At 46.3% G+C, this 26,553-nt stretch overlaps 1 protein-coding gene across 1 annotated transcript in view; it reads right to left on the minus strand.

Moving 5' to 3' along the window:
• LOC135477071 (serine/threonine-protein phosphatase 6 regulatory ankyrin repeat subunit B-like) overlaps positions 1-26,553 on the minus strand; it is a 160,192-nt gene that overhangs the window by 127,873 nt on the left and 5,766 nt on the right. Inside the window, exon 3 of the mRNA XM_064757224.1 lies at positions 866-964. Coding sequence (XP_064613294.1) covers positions 866-964 — 99 coding nt within the window. The remainder of the gene's footprint in view (positions 1-865; positions 965-26,553) is intronic.

Genomic DNA, 26,553 nt, shown 5'->3' on the forward strand with positions numbered 1-26,553 from the left:
TTTAATTGGTATGTTCAAGGAAATATATAAAGAAATACGCATGTACCCAAACTGTGCATTGTGATATTGTTCAGATGGTTTTGCAGAGTTCGTCTCGACTAATAATTGTTGTTAGCCCACACGATGAGATCCTGTTTCACTATACCGAAACGACGAAAATGAAATACAGCAATTGAGCAACTTTGAGCTGTACACTGTCTGGAGCAAATTCGGCTGTTTCGCTGGGTATAAAATCCTTCCTCTTTATGCTGTGAATCCACGCCTTACCGAGGGCCAACTCGTTTGTAATCTTGAAAAAAAATCTAACTCCTTGCTTCTTTGACGACCTGTTTTTACAATTGTATGCAGAACAGCAAACCATTTCGTGGAGAAATTGGACGTGCTTGTTGTCATTCTTGTACCTTTTTTAACACTTAACTAAATGGTGAAGCTCTGACCGCTGGCGCTAATAAAAGTCGGACGTGTATGTCTTACACGTAATTCAGTGGAGACTAACGTGTGTGGGCGGAAAATATGCATAAAACCAGCCTCATAATTATCTGGTGATTTTAAGTGCCAAATTACTCTGACTAATGCGCGCTTTTTCAATACTTTAACACTCAATTTACCAGCATATATAGTGTTATACAACTAATTATGAATTAAGAATAAATTTGAACAGCAGTTCTTTAAATAATGAGTTTCCAGAAAGTCTTGCACCACACCAGCTGGAAACTCTGTTTAAATCGTCTACAAATATGTGGCAAACAGTGGTAGTGTGCACTCGAGAAACCCAAATGGACCGAGAAGAACCTAGTGCCGTGTTCACGTACACGAAAATAAATCTTAAGTAAACATTGCTAAAACATCGAAGAAAACCACTTACTGTATTCTGTACGTTGACGTTGGCCCCATGCTCCAGCAAAATACGAACAAAACACTCGTTACCATGTAATGCCGCCTGATGTAAAGGTGTCTTCCCATCCTGTTATGTATGACATAAATAAATGAAATCAGTTCACAGCAAATTATTAAGAGGCTCCTGTTAGCCTCGTAGAAGTCATACCTCACAGTGGAGTAAATTTGAATGAATGATTTCGGCTTAATGCCACATTGGCAATGTTTCAGCCATATTGTGGCGAGAACAAAAGGCGGTGATTCCTTTCGATATGATTGTGAAAACATCAAAAACAAAACAGACATGTTTGAAAGCAGACAAGAAAAATCAAGACAGGAGTAGTATGCAGAGTATAGGTTCTGGCGCACGCCTCCCCCCCCCCCCCTTGGGGCACTCCCCATAACAAATAGATGCCCCCACCCCCCTTTCCCTGCCTCCCCAGGCCTGGCCGACAAGGTCTCGCCTACACACACACATTGATATGAGGCGACCTAGTTGGCATTTAATACATAAGGCCTAAGGGCAGACTTTTTTTACCCCCAGGCACCAGCCTAGCAAGACACCCGCCCACCCGTCCAACTGGACGGGCAATCTAGCCAAAAGGGGTATTTTTGACGGGCAAAATTTTGAATCAACATTTTTTACGGCGAGTCCCAGCCCACAGACCAGTACACTGTTTTAAAGTGTATTAACATTATATTTATGTATACTAGATTGTGAATATTTTTCTAACATATAAGTTTACAAAGTGTATTCATATATGTATTCAGATGACAGAAATAATGTTTGACATGCACTACTGTGCCCAGAGTTAATTTCTCGACATAGATATGTGACTGATAGTACATGTATTTGAATTGTTTCTTGTTTTTTGTATTTTACAAAGTTTATTTCTACCTACTGTGACTTAGCTGCTCAAATCGTTTGGTGTCACTTCTCTTTTTAGTGAGTGACAGTCACAGATTCAGTGGTGATAATTTTGCCTGTTTTCAGTCTCAGTTGTAAGAGCTATGTATACTGTATTCTGATTTGGTTCCGTTGCATGTGAAGTAGTGTAACTGTGAGTGACATGCACCTGCTGTGCCAAATTACCATGCATTTTGATTGTTTTCCTTTTTGTGTATTTTATTGTTTATTTATTTATACCTCCTGATTAACAGCATTCAAACTTGAACTGCTGCGCCAAATTGCCATTGTTTTCCTTGCATCTGTATTCAATTGTGTATTTTACAGTTCAATTTGCTTTTCTACTCCCTGTTTCACACTTGGTTTTCCAAAGCATAACAGATTGTAACCTTACATAGTTTAATATAAAATTTATGTACTCTTTTTAGTGATTCGCACTCAGTGTCAGTCATTGGTGGGAAAAGTGTGATATATTGGGTGCCCCTAAAACAGTCATTTTCTGGGGTCCAATACTAATACATTATTTCCAGTGATATAATGGCAATTAAAGCTATTAAAAGGTCTTGATTTTCAATGATACAGTGGCGATAAAATGTCTCCGGCGGCAGACCTCCTGCTTATTTACGGCGGCCCCCAAACCCCCTGGACGCCCTATTGTCAGATCCTGGCTAATGCCCTGCCCCCGGGGCTCTCGAGACATAGCATGGGGGTTGCCCTGGGCACCTCCCCAGAACATCATTCGGAAAGAGCGTTTTTCAGCTCTTGTCGAGCTGGTTTTCGGCCGCGATTTCGGAGCTGTTTTTTCGTGCTTTCATCGATCTCTACAGCGTTGAATACCTTACGAGACTTGGCGTGTATCTCCTGCTTCAAATCAGAGTAGTTCTTGAGCTCCTGAACGACTTGCTTGAACTCTACGTCTGAAATAACACCATCAGATAATGCCGTAGATACCTGCGCAAGGATGCTGTTAAGTTTGGCTTCAGTCAACAGCCGTATAAGGCCCGGTTTTGTACAAGGCCCGGCGGAGATCTCGCTCAGATTCAAGCTGATTCAGTATTTCGCTGATATACTGCAGACGATGGGCGTGCGCCACGCTCTCTGGCGGCGCGGTCGTGGCCAAGGGGTTTTCAACCATAATCGTCGGCGCGGTCGGGGCCAAGGGATGGTCATCCGTAATCGTCGGCGCCGCGCCCTCTGGCGGTAAGGGGTTTTCATCCGTGATCGCCGGGTACAGTCGTCCCATATTGTCCGTCCTACGAATCAATAACTTCGGTAAACTCTAAATGGTCATCGGGACTACTAACACGAATGCGGCGAAGTCTTATACCGGACTCTAAATAGATGTCATTGAGATTGAAAACGCCACCTGCAAAGACCCGTATGTCCTCGAGAGAGCTCCGGATGACTTCCCATCGTGCTATGCAGGCCACTTTAGTCTCACCCCGGTAATCATGGAGGAACGGCGCTGAGAGGCCGTGCCAAGTATGATGTTGAAGATAAGTATAGATCCAGGGTTTATTCGTAGCATGGCCATAGATATGGGTTGCGCGCCAAGACGCACGGCCTCTACACCCGTCGCCGCAGATAGTGTGAAGTAACCTCCTCCACACAAAGCTATATGACAGTCGCTGGTTGGTACCCACGACACGAAAGAGGTTCCAGAGTTGAAAACTTTTTTCACCCGGCCCCGGTGGTCTGGACCGTCATCGGGGTCACCTTCACATCTACAAACCAATCGGGGTAGCGAGCTCTGGTAAGAACAAAGCGGTCTTCAAGGCGAATTAATGAGAGTTTTTGTACTTCAATTACCTCAGACGGCGACCTGCACTCTTGCTCTACAGAGGATGAGACATATGAGACATCTTCAAGGGAAGCAAACGTGGCAGGTTCTGCTTGCCCCCCCCCCCCCCTGCAATCTTTTTGCGGTTGTACTTGCCACTTTGAAATTGAAAGGCATAGATTTTACCTTCCTGGCGTTGAAGTTCGAACTCCGACACATCAGCCAAGTCACGTAAAGACAGGCCCGCAGACCTGAGACCGGCTGCATACACCATACTCATTGTATTTCTAGGGTAGCACTGAGGTACCCTACATTAATATACTTGCCGTCTTTGTCTAAAATTGCCACGGTCAAGTGCGTTATATAGTCGGCGCGCAAGGTTTTGTACTGTGGGTTGGGAAATGAAACCGTCTTCCCGCAGTTAATCCCTTCACCAGTCACGGCGATGGCTTTAAGTAGTGTGGAACCGCCATCGAAATCTGAGGTTATTCTCACGTTTTCTAAGGTGCTCAGTTTATCTAAATGCACGAAAACTTATTTGTGTGACACCAATTTAGGTAGCTTTTAACCTTTCACAGTCCCCCCTATGGGAGTCATCCCGTTGGAGACCCCTAAGATGGGGGCAAGCTCTTGGAGTATTATGAAGGTATTTCTAAAGAGGGTAAGGACTAAGCGGCCAGTGGCCCTCAAGCAAGAACCCACTCCGGAGGGGATATTCACCCAGGCCGGGTAGAATGTTATCTCGCGAAGGGCGGTTTTAAGGCGGCCGTCGAGGTTGTTAAGGGCATAAGGCAGCGTGTGCTGTGCCCCATTTACAATGTCAGTCGATGTGATGAACATCTTAGCCACGATGAACAGCGAGTCTTACATGTTCAATAGAGAGGCCACTTACAAGGCCGGCGCATTTCATAGTATCCAAACCCACGCAGAGCAGCTCACGCGATTTGACATCTACATCGATGAAAAGAAGGCCTTTCTTGTCCAGTTCACAGATGTATTGGCCAAGTACCGGTTGCCAAAGATAACCAGCAATGACATTGTTCGGGCCTGGAACACCAATCCTATGCAATTCTGGCAGAACCAAGTGAACTTCGCGGTCTGGTGCGCAACCACGGGCTGTGGCGTGTCTGCAAAAGACCATCTTCTCGCCCCCGACCAACGAATAAGGGCCCTGTACACGTTCCATGTGTATTACCAAGTTAGGCGGATCTTGAAAGATATCCAGCCCACCCTGCCGCAAGACAGAGCGTGGACAACATTTAAAAACCCCTACGACGAGAAGGACTATGAGAGGATTTGTAGGGAGTTCCGCGTAGATGCGCAAACAGACTGGAGGCGCAGGGAGGTGAATCACGCCCTCGGAGGGGCATATTACTTTGTCACGAGAACGGGCTACAGCCCCATTTGCAATGGGACCTTCGATCCGAGCAGGATGTCGTTCTCTAGAAAGCCTACAGCGCTCCACGTCGACTACATCAAGCAGGACGCCGACAAATCCCAAGGATTCACGCAGCCGGGCGTAGAGCGCCTAAATGATTCCATCCGGACATACGTGTGGGCTATTCTAGGCGCCCAAGCGCAAACAAGGGCGCGTATTCTAGGCACGGGCACAGCCTTCGACGCGCAAAAACAGTTTGCCGCGAACGTTGAAGACGCCATTTTCTCTCCGATCGACCTTCCGTCTGCTATCAAACGCTACCAGGACGTGCTACAGTATGCTGGGAGCGCTGTAGACTTTGTGTATGGCATAGGCCTATATATGGCCCCCAGCGACATGCTTCTGTAGATCGGCAATGTGGCAAACTACAACAAAAAAATCGTCGTGGCCACAGAGGACCAGAAGCTAGGCGCCAATGAGGGTGTGAACGCTAAAGTGCCGCCCACTTTGCACCAGCGCGCACCTGACCACGGGATCGTTGAGCCACAAGAAAGCGTCCCACCACCCACCGCGCGCGTTCAGCAAGTTGCTGCGCGCCGAAAAGCGGCTGAAGAACCCCTAGAACCATAAGAATCACGATGTGGAGAAGACAGCCATCGTCGTCGCTGGGGTTGGTATCGGCTTACTGCTGCTGTGGACTATGCGTTAAATACGTACGAACAGCCACGAGCAATAGGCCACTTACTGCAATAACTAGAGCCCAGACATTATCGGTCAGCCACCTAGCCGCTTTCCCGAGAAGGTTAAGTAGCCAGGACACGATACTGCCAATAATACCCGGAATCGCAGCGGCAGCCTTCCCAGCCAGCTTGCCAAGGGCGCGCGCCAGGGACTGGAGATGCTTTTTCACCCATTCTTTAAGACCACGCCCGTCGGGTGGAGGTGGCTGGATGCTCCCGCCGGACCCGCCAGTTAGCGCCAGCTTTATCGCTAGCCCCAGTGTCGAGATCGCCATCCCAATTGCCGTGAGAATGGAGACCACGGTTATTCCCTGCTCCCAGAAGAGGGTGCGGACGCGCTCGGCCAGAGTGGTATCCGTGTGTAGGATGCGATCGATCGTGTGTTTGATGAGGCGTATTTGCGTGCGCAGGGCTTCGCCCGTTAAAGAGGCTGCTTCGAGCCGGGCCACCCTCTCGTCCTCCAGATTCCTTATCCGGTCTGCCATCCGACGCCGGGAGAATTCATCAGTGGCCTCCTCCAACTTCTGTTTTTGTTTTGCGATGTCCTTATCGAGATTTGACTGCCTGGCGAGGTTATTCGCGTGTTCGCCTTCCGAGGTCTGCAGTGCCTTGTCAAGCCCCAGAAGTTCTCGCATGGGAAGAGGAGGGTCGTTTATCGTTTGAAGAGCCCGCTCGACCTCACTATCCGTCAAGCTTGTTTCCAGTGTGTGGACAGCATCAGCGGCCTTTTTCGCTGGTTGGCTTAAATCCTCCAGCTCAATGGTATCTGCCTCGCCGGCCGCGGCATTGAGTTCTGCACTCGCTGTCTCCAGGGCTGCGACCGCTGCCGGATACAACGATGTCTGTTCTCTTCTTTTCCAGTCTATAAAGCCCAGCCCCCCCTTCTCCCCTAACAACATTAACCTCTCCTTTATTGGCGACTGTTGAGAGGGCTAGCGGTTCACCTGTTCGTTTGTTGATGATGTCCAGTTTGGGGTGGGCCACGAGTCGCAGACGCCCTTGGACAACCTCAAACCTCGTGTAATCGCGAAAGAGGGAGGTAAGGCTGGGATCTGCCTTCGCCAAGGCTTCGTAATAATCATGCACGGCGGTCTGCGTCAGCTCTCGTTGAAGGTTTCAGGCGGCCGCATCCCGGCTTTGTTGCTCGGGAACATCACCACCTGCAAGGAGAGTGGTCTGCTCGTCGTCGATGTTGTTGTCCTCTTGGGCGTCGTCGAACGCCTGGTCACCAATATCAAAGACTGCCATAATCTTCGTATTGAACATTGCAAGGTATACCTTCAATACACACAACGGATGCATACGGACGCAGGCTAAACCCTTCAGAACACTCCGTAAGCCTGGGGGTGGGGGGGGGGGGGTACAAGGTGTACGGCAGTCCTTGGTCATCACCAACAACTCGAGTACGATCGACCAGAATCAACAACTCTTGGTCCGCTTCTCCAACCTCGGCGCAAATGACGTCATTGTGCCCGGTACCGTGCGCTTGGCCTTCTCGATCACGATCAATTCATCGGACCCGAACGCCACAGTGGTAGGGAATCTCGGACGCGCAGTAGTCAAGAAAACCACGATCAGAATCAGCGGGAATGAGGTAATGTCCATCGACGACCCTAATGTCTTTCATTGCTACGGCGACTTATGGCTGACCAAAAACGAACGGCGGAATGCGGCCTACCAAGGCATCGTCAGCGAAAACATGCCTAAACTTCGAGTCGAAGCGGGGGACGCAAGTAAAGACGATGCTGGAGAAAATGCCATCGCTCGCGCCTTTGGCAGCCGGTTCCACATCCCGCTAGACTTTGAGCTTCTAGATAACCACATGCCATTCTACCAGAGTGCCTTGGCCGACCGACTGGAGTACGAACTGACGTTTAACGATTACGGCCAGGTCATCCAGACAACAGACGATGCTGAGGCAACTTACACCATCGACAACATAAGCTTGAAGTTCGATATGGTCACCGAAGAGGAGCTCGCTAGACAGATCCGCACCCAGTTTGCCGGAGGCGTCTCCATTCTGTAAGATCGCGTCCTCCGCTACCGAAAGTTTGTGAAGGACAAGTCTGATACTCTCTGGAACATAAACCTGAACACGCCCGCGAGAGCCATGAAGGGCATCCTCATGTTGTTCGAGACTAAAGGAACCCCGTGGAAGAGGAGGTCGGAATCCTTCTACAACCCGAAGATCACCAGAGTAGATGTCACAATAGAAGGGGTCCCCAATCAGCTGTACAGCCAGGGCATCTGGGCGTACCAGCAATGGGGCGAGGTCCAGAGGTTCTTCGCCAGCTCACCCCTTAAGAAGCGGAACCCTGAGGTGGCCAGGGTCGTAAAAGACTTAGGCCTGGCAAACGTCTCCCTGAAAGAGTTCTTGACGGATAAGCACGCTTTCTGGTTTGACCTTCGGCCAAGCGACGATGACGAGCTGCATGGCAGTGGGAGGCGCGTTGTGAACGCCAGCGAGGGGATTACGATACAGGTGACAAAAGAGAGAGAAGATCCTGGCGTGTTGAACGTATATCTCTATGTGATCATGGACGCAAAGCTGCACATCAAGGATGGTAGATTCGTTAGAGCGCTTTATTGATGACGGCCACTGCGCGATTATCTGTGGGCAGACGAACTGCGGCAAAACAGTCTTCGTGCTGGACCTGCTTGAGGGCCCTTTCCGCGGTTTCTTTCATCACATTGTTATACTTTGCCCCACTCTTAAGCATGACGAGGCGTACCGGGGGAGATGGATACTGTCTGGCCCTGAGGTCTATTGTTTTGACCCCGGCGATCGGCTCAACGACTGTCTGATAGCTTTCTACAGATTGTTCGAGGGGGAGCCCACCCTATACATCATCGATGATTGTAGCGCGTTGGAGGCGATAAAGATGGAAAAAAAATGCTGTCATTCATGGCTTTCTCGGGCCGTCATGCAAAGCAAAGTGTCTGGGTCCTCACTCAGAAATACAACGCCGTCCTCAAAGACTTTCGCGAGCAGACAAGGTGGGTGGCTTTATTCCACCGCAAAGATTGGCACTTCTCCAATGAATGCCTGGAAGAGAACCACACTATCGAGGCCGAGAACGAAAAGGCAGAGGTTCGACAGAAGCTCAAGAACAATCCGCATTCTAAGCTCCTGCTAATGATTGATACGTCCGCCACATCTAAGATTATATATTAGACGTAGGCGCCCCTTTCCAATGAGCTTATAGATGAGATTCTGGGCGCAGAGGAGGAGCCAACAGCCCGGCCCCAGCGAACAGCCGCCGCAGGAACAAGATGATGCACGGCAACACAGGCATACGCTGGCGGCACTTGCGGTGGGCAGGCCAAGCGATATCTGGTAAAAGATGTAACAGCCGCTAAAATCGACGCCATGAGCGACGAAGACGTTGAAAGGCTGCACTCCCGGTACGAGGCTAAGCTCGGTGCGCAGATGGTTAACGGTCTTAGAGGTATGTTCTTGAGATCATATGTAATGGCGGCCAGATGGCTCCTACCTATCCCACCCGAGAATCGACCAATGCTCATGGCACAGCTCGCCACAGACCCATTTGTTGAACAGGCGATTAACAGGGCTAGCTGCTGGCTATACTACTGCTATGGTAAGTACTTAGTTCCGTTACCCATGGCGCTGATCACTGCTGAGCACTGCTTATTTAAACACCACTGCTGTCCTAGAAATGAGCCGTATGTTCCAGAGAAACATGAGTACAACGAATCCAGAATGCCCGAAGAAAACGGAGGGGGTGACAGCGGATTCTACAAATGACGGCCCTGCGAAGAATCCCAAAAAAGTCGCTGCGGGTCGAGCGGGTGCTGCAGCGAGAAAGGCCAAGGCTGAAAAGCTCAAGAACGAGCTTCACAATGGTAAGGCTGCTTTGTTTGGCGCGGCTGATTCTACTAAGAAACGGCCGAATAAACCGGATTCTACGAAGGAGGAGGAGCCACAGATTTTGCGAAGGAACCGGATTCTACGAAGGCACTCCAAATCACCCACTGGAGGGTGCCCCTGGCGTTATTAGGCGTTGGCAGCCTTGCAGTGGTAGTGTTGCTACGCGTGTGACGCAGCCGCTATACAACACATGCACGAGGTGCAGATATTACGCCGCAAGAAAAGAATCTCTATTTGAATACACGTCGCGATCCTTTCTATATAGAGCAGCATGACTGCTCCACCCGGTGACGGAAAAGTGCTAGTCAACGCGGCCTACCACGCCGCTGTGGTCTCTCTCCTGGCTACTGGGTACGCTCATCTCGGCCAGATGTTCCTGAAAGGAGCCCTCCCGAAGCTGGACTTAACCCCCCCGTGACGTCGGCATGGTCATTGCAGATGTAGGCCTGGCCATGTTTTCGAAGGAAGTGCTAATTAAACAAGGGTTCCTTCCTCCTAATATAATCCAGTAGTAATGGCCTCCATCGCAATGATGATGGGCGGCGCCCTCGTAAACGCTTTGGCCTTCAGCGGGAGCAGCTATAAGTTTTCGATGCTGAGGAATTCCGGTGTCTACGAAGAGCGGAGGCGCCATGGCCGCGCTGTAGAGCAGCTCCAAGCCACCGAGGAACAATGGGCCCAAATGCGCACTGAGCGCTTGGACTGGATCAACGATAACCTCCGCCACGCTGTGCAAACGTTCCGGGATGTCGACGGTGCAATCCGCGAGTATTCTAGGGCCTTACACGCGATGCACGCGACGCGCTGCCCGGCACAGAGCCACAGCTCTCCGATTTATATGTGCCTAGTGAAGATCAAAAACACCGCGAGATGGCCTTCATCATCCTGGGATGTGTGTGGTTGGGGGTGTGAGTTACGGAATCGCAAAACTCACCAAGTAATCCTAACTGACTGTGCCGGACTCCCCATCGAGCTCCTCACTGTATGGCAGGCACGATCTTAGTAGTGAGGTGGTTCTGCGCACGCAAATACGCCGCGACGATTAACATCTTTTTCGTCGCAAATCTGTTAGAGGGCTGCTAGAATACCTTGATGACATGGCTAGTAAGGTGTCTGCTCGCCTGGCAAATATCTACTCCAGCCCTCGTGGGTACTGGAAGGGCCACGCGGCCATCCAGAAACTTGCCACTGCGGCAAAAGTCTCCGAAGATGTGGTCCGGGCCTGGCTGGAAAAGCAGACTATCTGGCAGATATAGTTGCCTCGTCCCCGAAAAATACCGAGGCCTATGTTCGATGTTTCCACGCCGAATGACATCCACCAAGCCGATCTTCTATTTCTACCACATGATCGGCGAGGCCGGAAGCTGTAAAAGTACGCGCTGGCATTTGTTGATGTCGCTTCTCGCTACAAAGAGGCGGAACCTCTGGCTACTAAAGATTCCAAAGAAGTCGCTGATGCTCTCTCTCGCATTTACAAGCGGGGGCCCCTGAGATGGCCGAAGCTTCTCCAAGTTGACCCTGGCCGCGAGTTTATGGGTGCGGTGAGGCAACTGTTGGCCAAACACGATGTCACAGTCCGCTGAGGACGCGTGGATGTCCACCGAGACCAAGGCATAGTGGAGCATTCTAACCGTACTCTGGCTGAGCGGCTCTTTGGACATCAGTACGCCCAGGAGATGCGCCTCCCCCCCGAACACCGGTCTACAGAATGGGTGGCTCGGCTGCCCTCTTTTGTGGCCGCTCTGAATAACAAGACAACGAGACTGATCGGTAAAAAGCCGAAAGACGCCATCAAGGCACAAGAGGTGCCACATAAGCCTTCCTCGACGGTTCCAGGTCGTCCCGTTGGACTTGATGAGCGGAAGATCCCCGAGGGTGTTGGTGTTCGTTATTTCTACCAGCCTGGAGACCTGGAGGGCGGCCGCCGTCGCGCGACTGATCCTGTGTGGCCTCTAGAGATATATCGGCTTGGGCGCTCTGTCACAAAGCCTAATGAGACCGTGCTGTACTATCTAGATGATACGTCGGATGGCCCGCGACGGGGCTTCGTTCGTGGAGAGATGCTTATAGTGCCTCCCGATACTCAACGTCCCCCGGATGGGGTTCTTCGGCGCTAGTAGTTTCTCGATGAGGACGTCCATCTGAGCCCATTCTGCGGGCGCCACATCTTTATGGCCGTAAGCCAGGGTGTGGACACCATCTTCGGCGATCCAGCGCTTACTATCGAAAGGGGACAGTGAGACCTTATGGAGCGGCTGTCCGTAGATATGGTGGCGCTCTGATCGCAGCTCTGATCTTCTCCAAGAGGGCCTCTTTGTGCTGCCTATGGCGGATATGCTTTTCCACAACACCCTTTTTCACGCCCTTGGCCTTCTTTATGTTGGCTCCGCTGGCCTCCAGAATGGAGTACATATTGGGTCGCAAACCTATGTATTCGGAGATCGGCCGCCCCGCGCACTCGTCCTTCATTTTCCCCAAGACCTTCATATTTGCTACGCTGTGCAGGGGTTGGTCTTGTGGGTAATATGAGGTGTCGTACAGGTTTGAATTCTCGGCCATATCCCATTAAGCATCATCCGTCTGAATCTCGAGTAGCAGACTATCCATGTCAGTGTAGAGGAGCTGGCAGCGCTATCCGTACTGAGCCTTCATGTGGTTGTAGTAGAAGTCGTACATCAGGTGCTTTGAGAGATCTAGAATGCTCATGCCCACGTAGATAGGTCGGTTTAGGACTAGACGGGTCTTGTGCATCTGAATCGCTGCGAGGTCATCATCAAACATGTTTGCCCGTGCGAAGCTCGGGCTGGCTATCAAGCGTCGGAGCTTGTCGTCTTCTCCAGAGCGTACCAGCTTGACGTCCACACGCTTCCGAATGTTCTCCATAGTTTTTTTCCGAAGACCGAGTTATTCATTAGCTTGTACAGGTCCTTCTCGAATTTACTCGCGGCCGTTTTTCGGAGCTCGGTGTTCATCCTGATATAGGGTTCCATCCAAGGGCTCTGGGCGAATCTCAGGGCTTGGTAAACCTTTGTCAGGCGCATTCCCAGATATAGATACAGCTGTAGGTTCCGGTAATGCAGGACGTACCGTTCCTTGTTGCGGAGGTTGTGGACCAGCTTTTCGACCTCGGTCTCTTGCCGAGAAGACCGTGCTGATAGTCCGACATCCACCCCTTCCGGACCACCAGACGCTCCGGGGCTAATGGGTCTGTCGTGGGGGTGGGTAGCAATCGATTCACCGAGACGCTGCGCCTCATCTACCCACTGGAAGCCGCCCGTTGGAAGGAAATGACTCATAGCCCAGCCATATAGATTATTGGCGTCTAGGTATTGGATGTAGCTATTTGGGCTTTCGGGGTTGTATCCCTCCACCTGCGGATTATTGGCTTTGGCGTATCGCTTACTTACCATGGACATACCTTCTTGCAACCCCTTCTCAATGAGGAGATGTTGGTCATAGTCTGTCAACAGCTCCAGCTCTACCCCGGTCTTCTTGACCAGCGCATCCCACGGGAGACCTGGGCTCGTAAAGTAGTGAGCTGGGTCCAATCCATACTACTCTCAACAAGTATTCCGGAAGGCTTCAAACACATCAGCCAATAGGAGCACGTCTGTGTGGCAGTGAAGGTCTGTGTAGTCTCCCAGATTGGTGCAGTCAAATACCTTCCATACATGTTGAGCGTGGATGTAGTCCTCATGGCTAATGCCTCCGACTTTGAGCTTACTGTAGAAAGCCTCATTGGGTGGGAGGCTGGACTCGTCGAAGCGCTCCCAGGAGTCCATATACTCATAGGGGTAGACACCCTTGCGCATGAGTAGCTTTCGTCTTTCTTCGGCGGGCTCATACCGGGCTGTGATGTGGAAAGCCTCAGGTTTGTTGGACTCAACCAGATTGCCAAGGGAAGCCGGTAAGAATTGAACGCCGTCGATGAAGCGGAGCTGCTCTAGCGAGAAGGAGATGTACTTTTCCGTGTTGTTGGGGATACAGGAGATGCGGCCCTTCACCTTACTTATGGCTTGCATCAGGAGGTGCCCGTCGTAGCCCCGTAGGTTGTGGAAGACTACAGGTATGGCTGTCTTGGGGCCCAGCCGCAACTTTAGGTTGCATACGTTATGGGCCGCGCCTCTGTACTTGCCGGTGATATGGCAGTGATTGCGCACAGAATCGGCGACTCTCACACACAGGTTGTGGCGTTGTTGTGGGCCTGCCAGTCCTGGGGAGTCATTCTCATGGCTATAGGGTTAGCTAGAACATTTTTGATTTCCCGCTCCTCCTGCTGGATAGCTCTGAGGAAGTGTTCCGTCGCGTTATCGCCTCTGTATACCACGGGGGGTTTTGTGCGGCCGTCGCAACGCACCACAACATGGCAGTAACCACTGGGCTCGTGGTGCTGAGTCTTTTGAGTGCTGCTCTCTGTAGGGCTGAGAGGTGGGCCTTCAACCTTTTTGGTCAGAGCCTCGAAGTCGGCATATATCATGAACGGAGCCGGTAGCTCTTTGTGGTGGTTCTGAAAGGTGTGCTTGCTTTCCCCCTCCTGGGGCATCTCCACCCCCACCGTCGACTGGCCAATCCCTCGGCATTCCGGCTTATGCGCCTCGAGCAGGTCCTCCCTTTTGTAGCCGTGTAGGCAACGCTCGCAGAAGTGTTTGCGATTTGGCGCCTTACTTTCTTGGTATAGGAGCCGATTGAGGTCTTTTATCCACGTATAATGGAATTTGCCTGCCTTTTTAATCAGCAGCAGATTGATTCGGGGCGCGTCGCCGGGCTTCTTGCTGAGGCGGTGCACGATCACACCCTTGTCCCACCCGAACACGTTGATGGCGAGGTCGTTCTTTTCCTCCACTTTAGGGATCTGAGAGATGGGCGTGGGGATGTCGATCCCCCCAAAGTCAAGACCATCCTTGGTGGGATACTTTGTTGGTCTCTGAGGGTGCCCGGCGGCTGGAAATAAGGCAGACCGGAGTGCCCATCGGAGGCAGTCGTTGTCTTTGTTCTTCACATTTATGACTGCTTTCTTGTTACTCACGGCTGCAGGTAGGGGGATGTAGGACCCGCCTCTCAGCGGCTGATACCTTGCAATGTCAAACCAGAGTGTTTACACGCTATTGACAACCCACCCTGACCCTCGCTGTGTCCATTTTTCTAGCACCTCCTGGGTGGTGTTGAAGGCCTTATCTAGAGCCCCGTCAATGCAACCGGCCTCTATGAGGGCCTCCTGTTTGCTGTGGAGTACTGGGCTGGTATACTCTTCACTGTCATCGGCGTTGTCCTTTTGCAACTGAACCCTGAGGCCTAGTTGGAACCTAACCCCGTTGAGTGCCAGGATCTCTTCTTCTAGCTTCTGGCGAATAATGGTTCGTATTTCTTCTAAGAAAGCTACTGGGTCCGTCCAAACACCTTTGGGCACGTTCATCTGCCATACCCGGAGGAGATTCCTTATGGCCCTACCGGTGTTAATGAATTCTAGTTTCTTTTCACCCTGTATTCCGCCTAGCAATTCATCCAACTCCTCGTTACTGAGGAAGTTCTTGTTGTCTTGCTTCAACACCTCGTTACTGACGGAGTTCTTGTTGTCTTGCAGTTGCTTCCACTCAGCCACAGCCGTTTTATGCCTGTTGAGGATCCCCTGCATTTCTTCCAAGGCATTGTGGGACCGTGGGTACTTGGGCCGCACACCTAGGAGCGTCTCAAACTCCTCCCGTAGTGCTCGCGCTTTTTGATGGTGCCTCATTGTACGAGCCGATATCATCATTATACTAATAACATCAACTCTCTAATTGTAAATTTCGATAGCCGCCAGCCGTTTGAACTCTTCCAAGAAAGCCTTGAGCCTCCGCTGCCTTTTACACGTCCGGACTCTATTATATCCGCAGCTCATGCAAAGCCGAACTCGGTTTTTAACACCCCGACCACAGCTAATACATGGCTTGGTGCTAAGACCCTTCCGCAGACGGTTTAGGTGAACCCCGCAGTACTCCCCCAGACAACTCTTACACAATTGGTGTAGAAGCATATCTGACCAATAGGTATGTCTAATAGAACCCCAAAAACAGGGAATGGGGGGCTGGGGGGCCTCTATTTGTTTTGGGGGGGGGGGGGGGCGCCAAAGGGAGGGTGTGCCAGAACCTATAGTGTGTATACTACCCCCAGGAGTAGGGAAGAGAATGGGGGCTGGGAGCCTCTATTTGCCAAGGGGAGGGTGCGCCAGAACCCCTATTCCCTATACTTCACTATCACATATAAAGCTGACTGTGTAAAGTGTTTGCCAAACATAGCATCGCTTCCAGCACACTGTAGGACAGTGCCCCTATTTACAATAAAATTGTGAGTTAAATGAGAATGCCCAATAGGATTCTTCCTTAAAACTACGTAGTCTCTTCGATAATATCACATGTATCCAAATTATAGCCAAGGACAGGGTGAATAGCGTGCAATTTATTACGTACATTCACCCCGCCCAAGACGAGGAATATATTTAGTAATGTTCGACCAAAAATCAATATTAGATATTGTTATTTTGCATATAGGTTTATTTAAGTCCTGTCTAGGACTGTGTTCCCATGGATACCAATATGACTCGGTATCCAACAGAATATTATATCTTTACTTCAGCAGAAAAGATTGAAGAATACGGAAGAGAAAGAAAAGAGACGCGCTGTTCTAAGACATCGGCAGAGGCAACCCTGTATCCATCCTTTGACCCATCAGTATATAAAAATGTATACTAAAAATACATAAAAACACGTGTGTCAAGGTTATTCCATCAAACACCTTCACTCCAAGTTTCTTAAGTTTTACAGTGAGTATAATTCTCTTGTCAGTAAATATGGACAGAGCGTTCAGAATCTCTCGTGCTCTGCTTTGTGACTGTGTATCATTCCGCTTAACCCGCGGTTAGGTGACGTATCTTCATCGTTTTGAATTTGTTCGCCGCTTTGGATGTATGAAGAATTTTAATGAAAGCCCATTTGAGATGCATTTTTATTACCGACAACTTATATTCAAGCATGGTACTTTTCGTACTTTATATACTTTCTTTGTTTCTTGGTAGTTTGTGTTCAACGTCGTTTTGTGAATTGGCCTTGCGATTATTGACCCGTATGGTCCTTATTGGTTGACCGCTGGTATATGAATGTCTGTTTCGACGCATAGGTTTGTATATTTAGCTTTAAGTTTTTTTAATATGGGATTTTAACGACGCTCGATGTTATTCATATTTTTAGCACCGTCGCACATGAGAAAATCATCAACATACAAAAAACTCACTGTGCCGGATGCCAAAGTTTTGGGCTAAGCTATTTATTTTAATGCTAATCAGTCTTGGTAATAGTATACTACCCTGGGGTACACCCATTTCATGCTAATGAGAGTTAGAGAGAGTGCACCCCACCCGTACCTTTAATTCACGGTTAGATAAAAATTCAGATATAAATAATGGCAAGCGGTCTGTTAGACCCATATCTGAAAGATCTTTTAATGTTTCACATTTCCAAGCCGTGTCGTAGAATTTTTCAAGGTCGAAAAATATTGACACCACATGTTCGTTATTAAAGACCTTGTGATATATACAGGAAGAAATGGTCTGCATCACTCAAGTCGAGCAGTAGATATAACCTCTGCTGTGATTACAAGGTCCACTTAGAAGCGAGAGCATATCTAACCGATCAAACTTTAGCCATGAATAAAACGAGATTAGCTCTGTTCCGGGTGAGCCCAGCGGGCTTGAACTATACTCTCTCAGGGTTCGTAATACCCCGCGAGAGTCCATGTGTTTCTCTGATATGGTTGAAGATCAGTTCCATATATTTTGTATATCCGTGTTGTGAGAGCCTGCTTGCGAACGTGCTACCGCAGAAATTTTTTCGCAGTAGGAACACAAATAGTTTCAATATGCTCATGTCTTCTAAGAATGTAATGGTTTTTAAAGCTTTTACTAAGTTTATTCATACAGCCTCAGAAATACGGCATACATTGCTATACAAGTTGTTGGTATATATAATACAAAACGCATGAGCAAATGAATGACGTGATCGAAAATGTTTGTTAAACAGGATTCAGATGCATGGTCTTACATACTGAATAAAATGAATTTGAACATACTTTCTTTTTCATTGGTATGTGTTCAACGATTCAAATTTGCTAATTCATCTTGCAATTATTGACCCGCAACGCATGTCTGTGTTAACGGCTGGCTTACGCATACCTATTTTGATGCCTAGATGAAATTTTTAGTTGTGTACACAACAAAAGCGGCCAAGACCAAACTACTGGGAGATAAAAGGCTTAAAATAGCAAACACACTATTATTAAAAGAAAGAAAGCAAAACCTGAATAGTGACAATGAGTAATGGTAAAAAAAACGTGTAAAAATCCAGTTAGGATAAGAGTATGTAATTGTTTTGTGCTTAGGTTATAAAAAAAACAGAACATAAACACCGTTAAAACATTCCGTAGCCCAGGACCACGTATTTGATCCTGCACGTTCATATAAGCGCTGTTCTCTGCCAGTAGGCGTAGAACATCCAAGTTACCACGTGACGCTGCCAGGTGTAAGGTTGTTTCTCCTGTCTGTGTAAGCACAACCAGGAATGAATTGAAATTTACATGAGAAAAGATATGACATCGTATAGTCATCAAAATACAGAACAATTTCCACAAATTCCACAGTGGATTTAGTGAGGTGTAAATGGTGTATAGGGCAAACTTCGACTGTTTCCATAATTATAAAACGTGCTGCCACTAGCTCAATCTAAATTAATATACAACATAGCCGAAAATAATACCATTACATCAAATGACAAGATCATGGCACAAAAATGGATGTGAGAGTAGTAATTCACCAGGGCATTGGCAAAAGAAATTCCGATGTTTGTATTCAAATAATCAGACTGATCGATATTATAGTTATGCCAACAGATAAAGAGGTCAGTGTTATGTGCACAACTGACGTCAGCTTCTAAATTTTTTTTTTTTTTTGATTGGTGTTTTACGCCGTACTCAAGAATATTTCACGTATACGACGGCGGCCAGCATTATGGTGGGTGGAAACCGGGCAGAGCCCGGGGGGAACCCACGACCATCCGCAGGTTGCTGGCAGACCTTCTGACGTACGGCCGCCAGCATGAGCTGGACTTGAACTCACAGCGACCGCATTGGTGAGAGACTCCTGGGTCATTACGCTGCGCTAGCTTCTAAATTTAGCTTGCCACTGTTTACATATGCTGAGTTTAGGGCCTGCTGTCTGCCTCTGCCTTAGAATGTTCCGGAATACGCTCAGTTCGGGGCCTGTTTGTTTAGAAAATTCCACCAGTCTATATAAGACCTATGACAGCAGGTCAAAATGAAAGAAAGAAGAATTATTGAGAGTTTTGGGTGCTTTCGCTGTGTGTTACTTTAGTAGGCCTTTTGCGCTGAATTTTGGTGTCTTTATAGCCTCTGGCTTTGTTATATCGTATCTGCACCGGGCACTTGTTCAGTCTGAACTTGTATATTTAATTTGTGCTCTTGTGTACACAGTGCTTACTAGTACACGGACCCTGTCTGTGGAATTTTGTGTATATTTCGTCATACACTCAGTTATACTGTGGATTTTCCCTCTTATAAATATTGCCTCTGTGCAATTTTTAAGCATTGTGGAGTATATTCGTCCGTTTGGACTTGACACCTTTGTACATGTAAGTACTTTAGTATTTGTATAGATACGGCTATCCTTTCTTGTTAAACTTAAGTACTTTAGTATTTGTAAAAGTCTTCTTATCTGTTCCTGTTAAACCTAAGAAATTGTTGGAAAAGAAAATCTGCTGGTTTTGATTACATTTTTTTGCGCCTAAACCGTCGTGTATTTCGAACAAGCCATCTCTTTATAATACAGACAGTTTGGGACGTAATATCAGAACATCTTCTAAATCTGAACAGAATCCTGGAGGAAATACAGGGTCCAGTTTCACAAGCCGTCGCACTACATTGTTTTTTCGTATATTACGACATTTTGTACGTCACGATCTCCATATCATTGTCTTATATGTAGAATTACCGAACATGTACGATATTGTTGTGAAACTGGGCCCAGGACTTAAGAGCGAATTGTTCTACCGGGAAAGCAGCTATATCAAGGCGCATACCACAGCAAAACGATGAGCTCTGTTCATTATTTAATGGTTACCGAGAGCCAGGTTGAAAAGGCTTTTCCTGAGATTCTATTATACTAGATTACTATAAGATTTTCCTACTGCACCCAAAGCCGAAAGTCAATGGGTCAAAAATTAGAGACGCATGCTTCTCGAGTCACAACACTCGAGTCATTTTAAAGTAGGGGATCATAACAGGTCATCAGGTCATCTGTCAAAAGATTCATCAACGCAGAAGACAGCAAACTCACTTTAATTGTTAAAGAAGACAAATTGCGGAACTAAAGTTTATTTTTAGGGAGTGAAGTTAAAAATCATTGATGTTTACCGGTCGCTAAGCACTAATGAATCCTATTCAGAAATATTTAGAAAGAACTTTTCGATATCAGTTATCTACTAAGTTAGACTGTTGTTCGTAGCCAGCTATTCAGCGGGTACAAGTCCTTATTTCTATAAACTCTATAATCGTCTATATCTCCATTAATACTCCACCTACATACATCATACTTAGTGCATAAATGATACTGTGGGCTATCACGTGATGCCAGTGATTGCCGATTCTGACACCAGGGAACGCTTCTGTGAATATGTCCATTAATACTCCACCTAAAGACATCGCATTTGGTACAATAATAACACTGACTCCGGGCTATCACGCCATGCCAAAAACTTGATTCTGACAAAAGGAGGCACTTCTGTGAATAGCAGTCTAAACAGCAGTTTGGCCCATATCTCCATAAATACTGCATCTACAGACATCATACTTGATGCATTCATGACACTTAAGGCGGGTTATCACGTCATGCCAAAAATTCCCGCTTCTAACACCAGGGGGCACTTCTGTGAATAGTGCTCTAGTCCATATCTTCATAAACACTGGACCTACAGACATCATACTTCGTACATTATTGACACTTAATGCGTGCTATCGCGTGATGTCAATGATTCCAGACTCTGATTCGAGGAGGCGCTTCTGTAAATAGCAGTCTGGATAGCAGTCTGGCCCATATCTCCATAAATACTGCACCTACACACATCGCATTAAGTACAATAATGACGCTTAATGCGGGTTATCACGTCATACCAGTGATACTTGATCTTGACACCAGGGAGCGCTTCTGTAAATAGCAGTCTAAATTCCACTCTGGCCCATAATTCCATAAATACTGCACCTACAGACATCATCCTTGGCACATTAATGACACTTAATTCGAGATATCACGTCATGCCAAAAAATCCTGATTCTATCCCCAGGGGGCTCTTCTGTAAATAGCTGTCTGAATACCAGTCTGACCCATATCTCCATAAATACTGCACCTACAGACATCGCATTCGGTGCAATAATGACACCTAATGCGGGCTATCACGTCATGCCAATGATTCTCCACTCTGACACCAGAGGGCGCTTGTCTGAACACCAGTCTGAATACCAGCCTGGCTCATGTCTGCATAAATACTGCACTTACAGACATTATATTTGGTACAATAATGACTCTTACTGCGGGCAATTTAGCGTCATGCCAAAAATTTCTGATTTTTACATCAGCGGGCGCTCTGAGTAGCAGTTTGAATAGCAGCCTGGACCATATCTTCATAAATACGGAACCTACATACATCACACTTGGAACCTTTTTGACGCTTAGTGCGGGCCATCAGGCAATGTATAAAATTCTGACATCAGGGGGCGCTTCTGTCAATAGCAGTCTCCCCCTCTTTCTCCATAAATTCTGCACTTACAGACATCATACTTGGTACAATAATGACACTTACTGCGGGCTATCACTTCATGCCAAAATTCCTGATTCTCACACAAGAGGGTGCTTCCGTGCATTGCGGTCTGAAAAGCAGCCTGGCTCATGTCTGCATAAATACTGCACATACAGACATCATACTTGGTACATGAATAACACTTATTGCGGGCTATCACCTAATACCAAGGACTCCCGATTTTGACACAACGGAGCGCTTCTGTGAATAGCAGTCTGGCCCATATCTTCATAAATACTGCACCTACTGACATCGCATTCACTACAATAATGACACTTAATGCGAACTTTCACGTCTTCGCAATGATTCTCAATTCTGACCCCACGGAGGGCTTCCCTGAATACCAGTCTAAATACCAGTTTGCCTGATATCTGCACAAATACTGCACTTACAGACATTATTTTTGGTACAATAATGACACTTACTGTGGGCTATCGCGTCAAGCCAAAATTTCCGATTTTTTGCCAATAGCAGATTGAATAGGACTCTGGCAATATCTGCATAAATAGTGCACCCACAGACATCATAGTGGGTATATTATTGACACTTAATGCGCACTATCACGTTATGGCAAAAATTCCCGATTCTGACAAAAGGGGCGCTTCTGTGAATAGCAGTCTGAATAGCAATCTGGACCATATCTTCATAAATACTGCACCTACAGACATTATACTTGGAACTTTATTGACGTTTAGTGCGGGCTATCATGCTATGTATAAAATGCCTAAGTCTGACGTCAGGGGGCTCTTCTGTGAATAGAAGTCTGGCCCATATCTCCATAAATACTGCACTTGCAGACATCATACTTGGTAGAATAATGACACTTACTGCGGGCTATCACGGTATGCCAAAAATTCCTGATTCTCACACCACAGGGCGCTTCTGTGAATAGCGATCTGAAAAGCAGTCTGGCTCATGCCTGCATAAAAACTGCACCCACAGACATCATACTTGGTACATTAATAACACTTCCTGGGGGCTATCACGTGATACCAAGGATTCTCCATTCTGACACCAGACAGCGTGTCTGTGAATAGTAGTCTGGCCTATATCTCCATAAAAACTACACCTACAGGCATCATACTTGGCACTTTAATGACACCCAATGCGGGATATCACGCAATGTATAAAATTCCCGATTCTGATATCAGGGCGCGCTTCTGTGAATAGCAGTCTGGCCTATATCTCCATAAATACTGCACCTACAAACTTCATAATTTGTACAGTAATGACACTTAATGCTGGCTATCACATGATGCCAATGATTCACGATTCTGACAAAAGGGGCCACTTCTCTGAATAGCTATCTAAATAGCAGTCTGGCCCATAACTCCATTAATACGACACTTACAGACATCATACTTTGTTTATTATTGACACTTAGTCTGGGATATCACGCGATGTATGAAATTGCCGATTCTCACGCCAGGAGGCGCTTCTGTGAATAGAGGTCTGAATAGAGGTCTGCCACATATCTCCATAAATAGTGCACCTACAGACATCATACTGGGTACATCACTAATGGGTACGTATTGCCAAAAATTCAGGAGTCTGACACCAGGAGGCGCTTCTGTGAATAGCAGCCTAAAGAGCAGTCTGGCCCTTATGCCCATGAATACTGCACTTACAGACATCATATTTGGTACAATATTGACATTTCATGCGGGCTATCACGTTATGCAAAAAAATCTTGCTTCTCACACCAGGGGGCGCTTCTGTGAATAGCTGTCTAATTAGCATTTCTGCCGATATCTCCATTAATACTACACCTACAGGCATCTTACCTAATAATTAATGACACATAATGTATAATAATGGCACTTAATGCGGGCTATCATGTGATGTCAGTAATTTCTGATTCTAACACCAGGTGCGACGACGGATTACAGATTTTTTTTTTTGATTGGCTGTGCTGAACTTGAGATAAATATTAGGTATGGAAGATTTGTTGAAGAGTGATGAAGGCTAGGAAAAATAAACCAGGAAACCCTATGTCCACTGTCAGCCATTCGGCAATTTTGCCTCCTACTAACCTATTTAAAAAGGTATCTATTATTTTTTATTTTGTAGAAAATGTATTTTAATTGAACATAATGTTACAGATAGATACACACAGGTTCTAAGTGGTTCTCCACGACACTTTGTCAATCTAAAATATTGCTTGAGAAATCTTTAACCTCCGACTTTAGATGAAGTCACTCTAACTTGTTGACCAATGAGTAAACTCAACTGATTACTGGCTATGACGCCTGAACTAATATACTCTAATGTGAGGTCACACTGAAATGTTTACCGAATTATCAAGACACGAACATAACAGGAAAAGGCATACAATTCATTATTGTCTTTCCGAATATATTCTTTTCATTATGAGCATCGTTACAGATAAAATAGTATATATTTGGTTAGGCATCAGTATTCTCATTTTCCGACGTCAATGAAGACAAACAGACTTTTTATGTCAAGTTTAAACAACTGTCAGCTAGCTCTCAACCGGCGTTTACGCCTTAACCAATACAAAATGGCGTGAAATGCTTTGACGTCAAATGACTGCTAACGTCAGACTGAGTTAATAACTAGGCTGTTAACAGAACTATCTACTGGTTTTAAACACTTAACCAATTCGAAAAGGACAACTTTTTATACAGACACACACTGTTCATACTGGATAATTAAACACTTAAATTAAGCTTTCTAAACGGTACAAAGTGGCGCCAAGAATTTTGACATCCGACACACGTCAAATAAGCAGTTAACCCTGTTAACTGACCTGTAAAACGGCATTACACCTTAAGCAAAACACATACGGATCTCAGACTTCATACATAAACATCACCTTACAAGGTCTACAAGTCATTTATTTACTACTAAAAATATCTACAAGTCATTTATTTACTACCAAAAAAATAAAAAATAAAAAATTCACTGGAGTTATCAACCTTGACCAATAAAAGTAGAGATCTCCTTAACACATAAACACCTCATTTCCAGCCCTACAAAACGGTGTCAAACGTTTTAACGTCCGTTGCCATCTGAAATCACACTAAATTGTTAACCGAATATGAATTCTTAAGAAAATTGTTCATTGGTTTCAGATTCTCAACCAATTCAAAAGGGACAAACCAATACTTTGTCTGGAAAACACAAATTTATATAAACAAAAATGTTACCAATACACATACTTGATATTAGAACTCCAATTTGCAAAACCTTCAAAAGGGCGTAAAATGCTTTGACGTCGAATGTCTGCTAACGCCAGACTTGTGTTTTTAATCAGACTGTTAACAGAACTATTTAATGGTTTTGAAGACTTAACCAGCTCAAAAAATTTAGCTATAATTTCCCTATGGTAAATAAAAATCTCTCATATAAAGTGTTACAGATACATATTGTTCAAACTTGATAATTAAACACAACTTTCAAAACGTTAAAAATTGGCGCCAGAAATCTTGACATCCAACACCAGGTCGCGTCAAAATTAGCGGTTACTAATAGCCCAACAGTTAACTGATCTGTAAACCGACATTGGCGCCTTAAGCAATAGACATACAGATCTCAGACTTCGTTGGCCTTTGCTCCAACGCCAGATTACGTCAAACTGATGTTTTAATCCAACCAGTTATTGAGCTTTAAATGGTTCCAACGCCTTTACCAGTATGTCGTAACGCTGAATTGCTTACACAGCTATTAATTTACCTCTTAACAGGAGTTATCACCTTTCTCAATAGACGTAGAGATCTCATGCTTAATACACAAAGATCTCTTTTCCAGGCCCCCAAAACGGTGTCAAACGTTCAAACGCACAATACCATCTGAAATCACACTAAATTGTTAAGTGAACTTTTTAACAAAATTGTTTACTAGTTTCAGATTTTCAACCAACTCAAAAGAGACAAACCACTACTTTATCAATTTATGTAAAAAAAAATGTTACCAAGTATGATATCTGTATGTGCAGTATTAATGGAGATATGGGCCAGAGTGATATTCAGACTTCTATTCACACTGCTATTCACAGATGCCCCCTTATTGGGAATTATATGCATGACTTCATAGTTCACATTAAGTGTCATAAATATACCAAGTATTACGTCTGTAGGTGTAGTAATAATAGAGATATGGGTCAGACTGCTATTTAAGGTGCTATTCACATAAGCAGCCCATAGTGTCATAATCGTACATTTCTGGCATTTCTAGTTAGCTTCCAAAAAGTGTCATTAAAGTACCAAGTATGATGTCTATATGCAGCATTAATGGAAACATGGGCCGGACTGCTATTTAGACTGCTATTCGCAGAAGAGCCTCCTAGCGTCAGAATCTTGTACATCACATGGTAACCCGCATTAAGTGTCATTAATGCACCTAGTATGATATCTGTAGGTGTAGTCTTAATCCGGATGTGGACTAGGCTGCTATTCAGAGTGCTTATCACAGAAGCACTGACCCCCTGGTGTCAGAATCGTAAATAATTGACGCCACGTAATAGCCCGCAATAGATGTTATTATTGTACCAGGGTATAATGTCTATAGGTACTGTATTATTGGAGATATTGGCCAGATTGCTATATAGGCTGCTATTCACAGAAGCGGCCGCTGATGCCAGAATCGGGAATTATGCACATGACGTGATAGCCCGCATAAAGCGTCATCAATGTACTAAGTATGATGTCTGTAGGTGCAGTATTAATGAGGATATAGGCCAGACTGCTATTCAGACTGTTATTCACGAAAGCGCCCCCTAGCGTAAGATATGGATATTACTAGTATCACGTGATAGCCCGCATTAGGTGTCATAATTGTACAAAATATGATGTCTGTAGATGCAGTAAGGGACAGACTGCTATTCAGACTGCTGTTCACAGAAGCGCTGCCTGGTGTTAGAATTGAGAATCATTGGCATGGCGTGATAGCCCGCATCAAGTGTCATTATTGTACTAAATATGATGCCTGTAGGTGCAGTATTTATGGAGATATGGGCCAGTGCTAATCAGACTGCTAGACACAGAAGCGCCCCCTGGTGTCAGAATCGGGAATCATTGGAATCACGTGATATCCCACATTAAGTGTTAATAATGGACCAAGTACGATG

The sequence above is a fragment of the Liolophura sinensis genome, chromosome 10 (genome assembly GCF_032854445.1).
Source record: "Liolophura sinensis isolate JHLJ2023 chromosome 10, CUHK_Ljap_v2, whole genome shotgun sequence".
Taxonomy (NCBI): domain Eukaryota; kingdom Metazoa; phylum Mollusca; class Polyplacophora; order Chitonida; family Chitonidae; genus Liolophura; species Liolophura sinensis.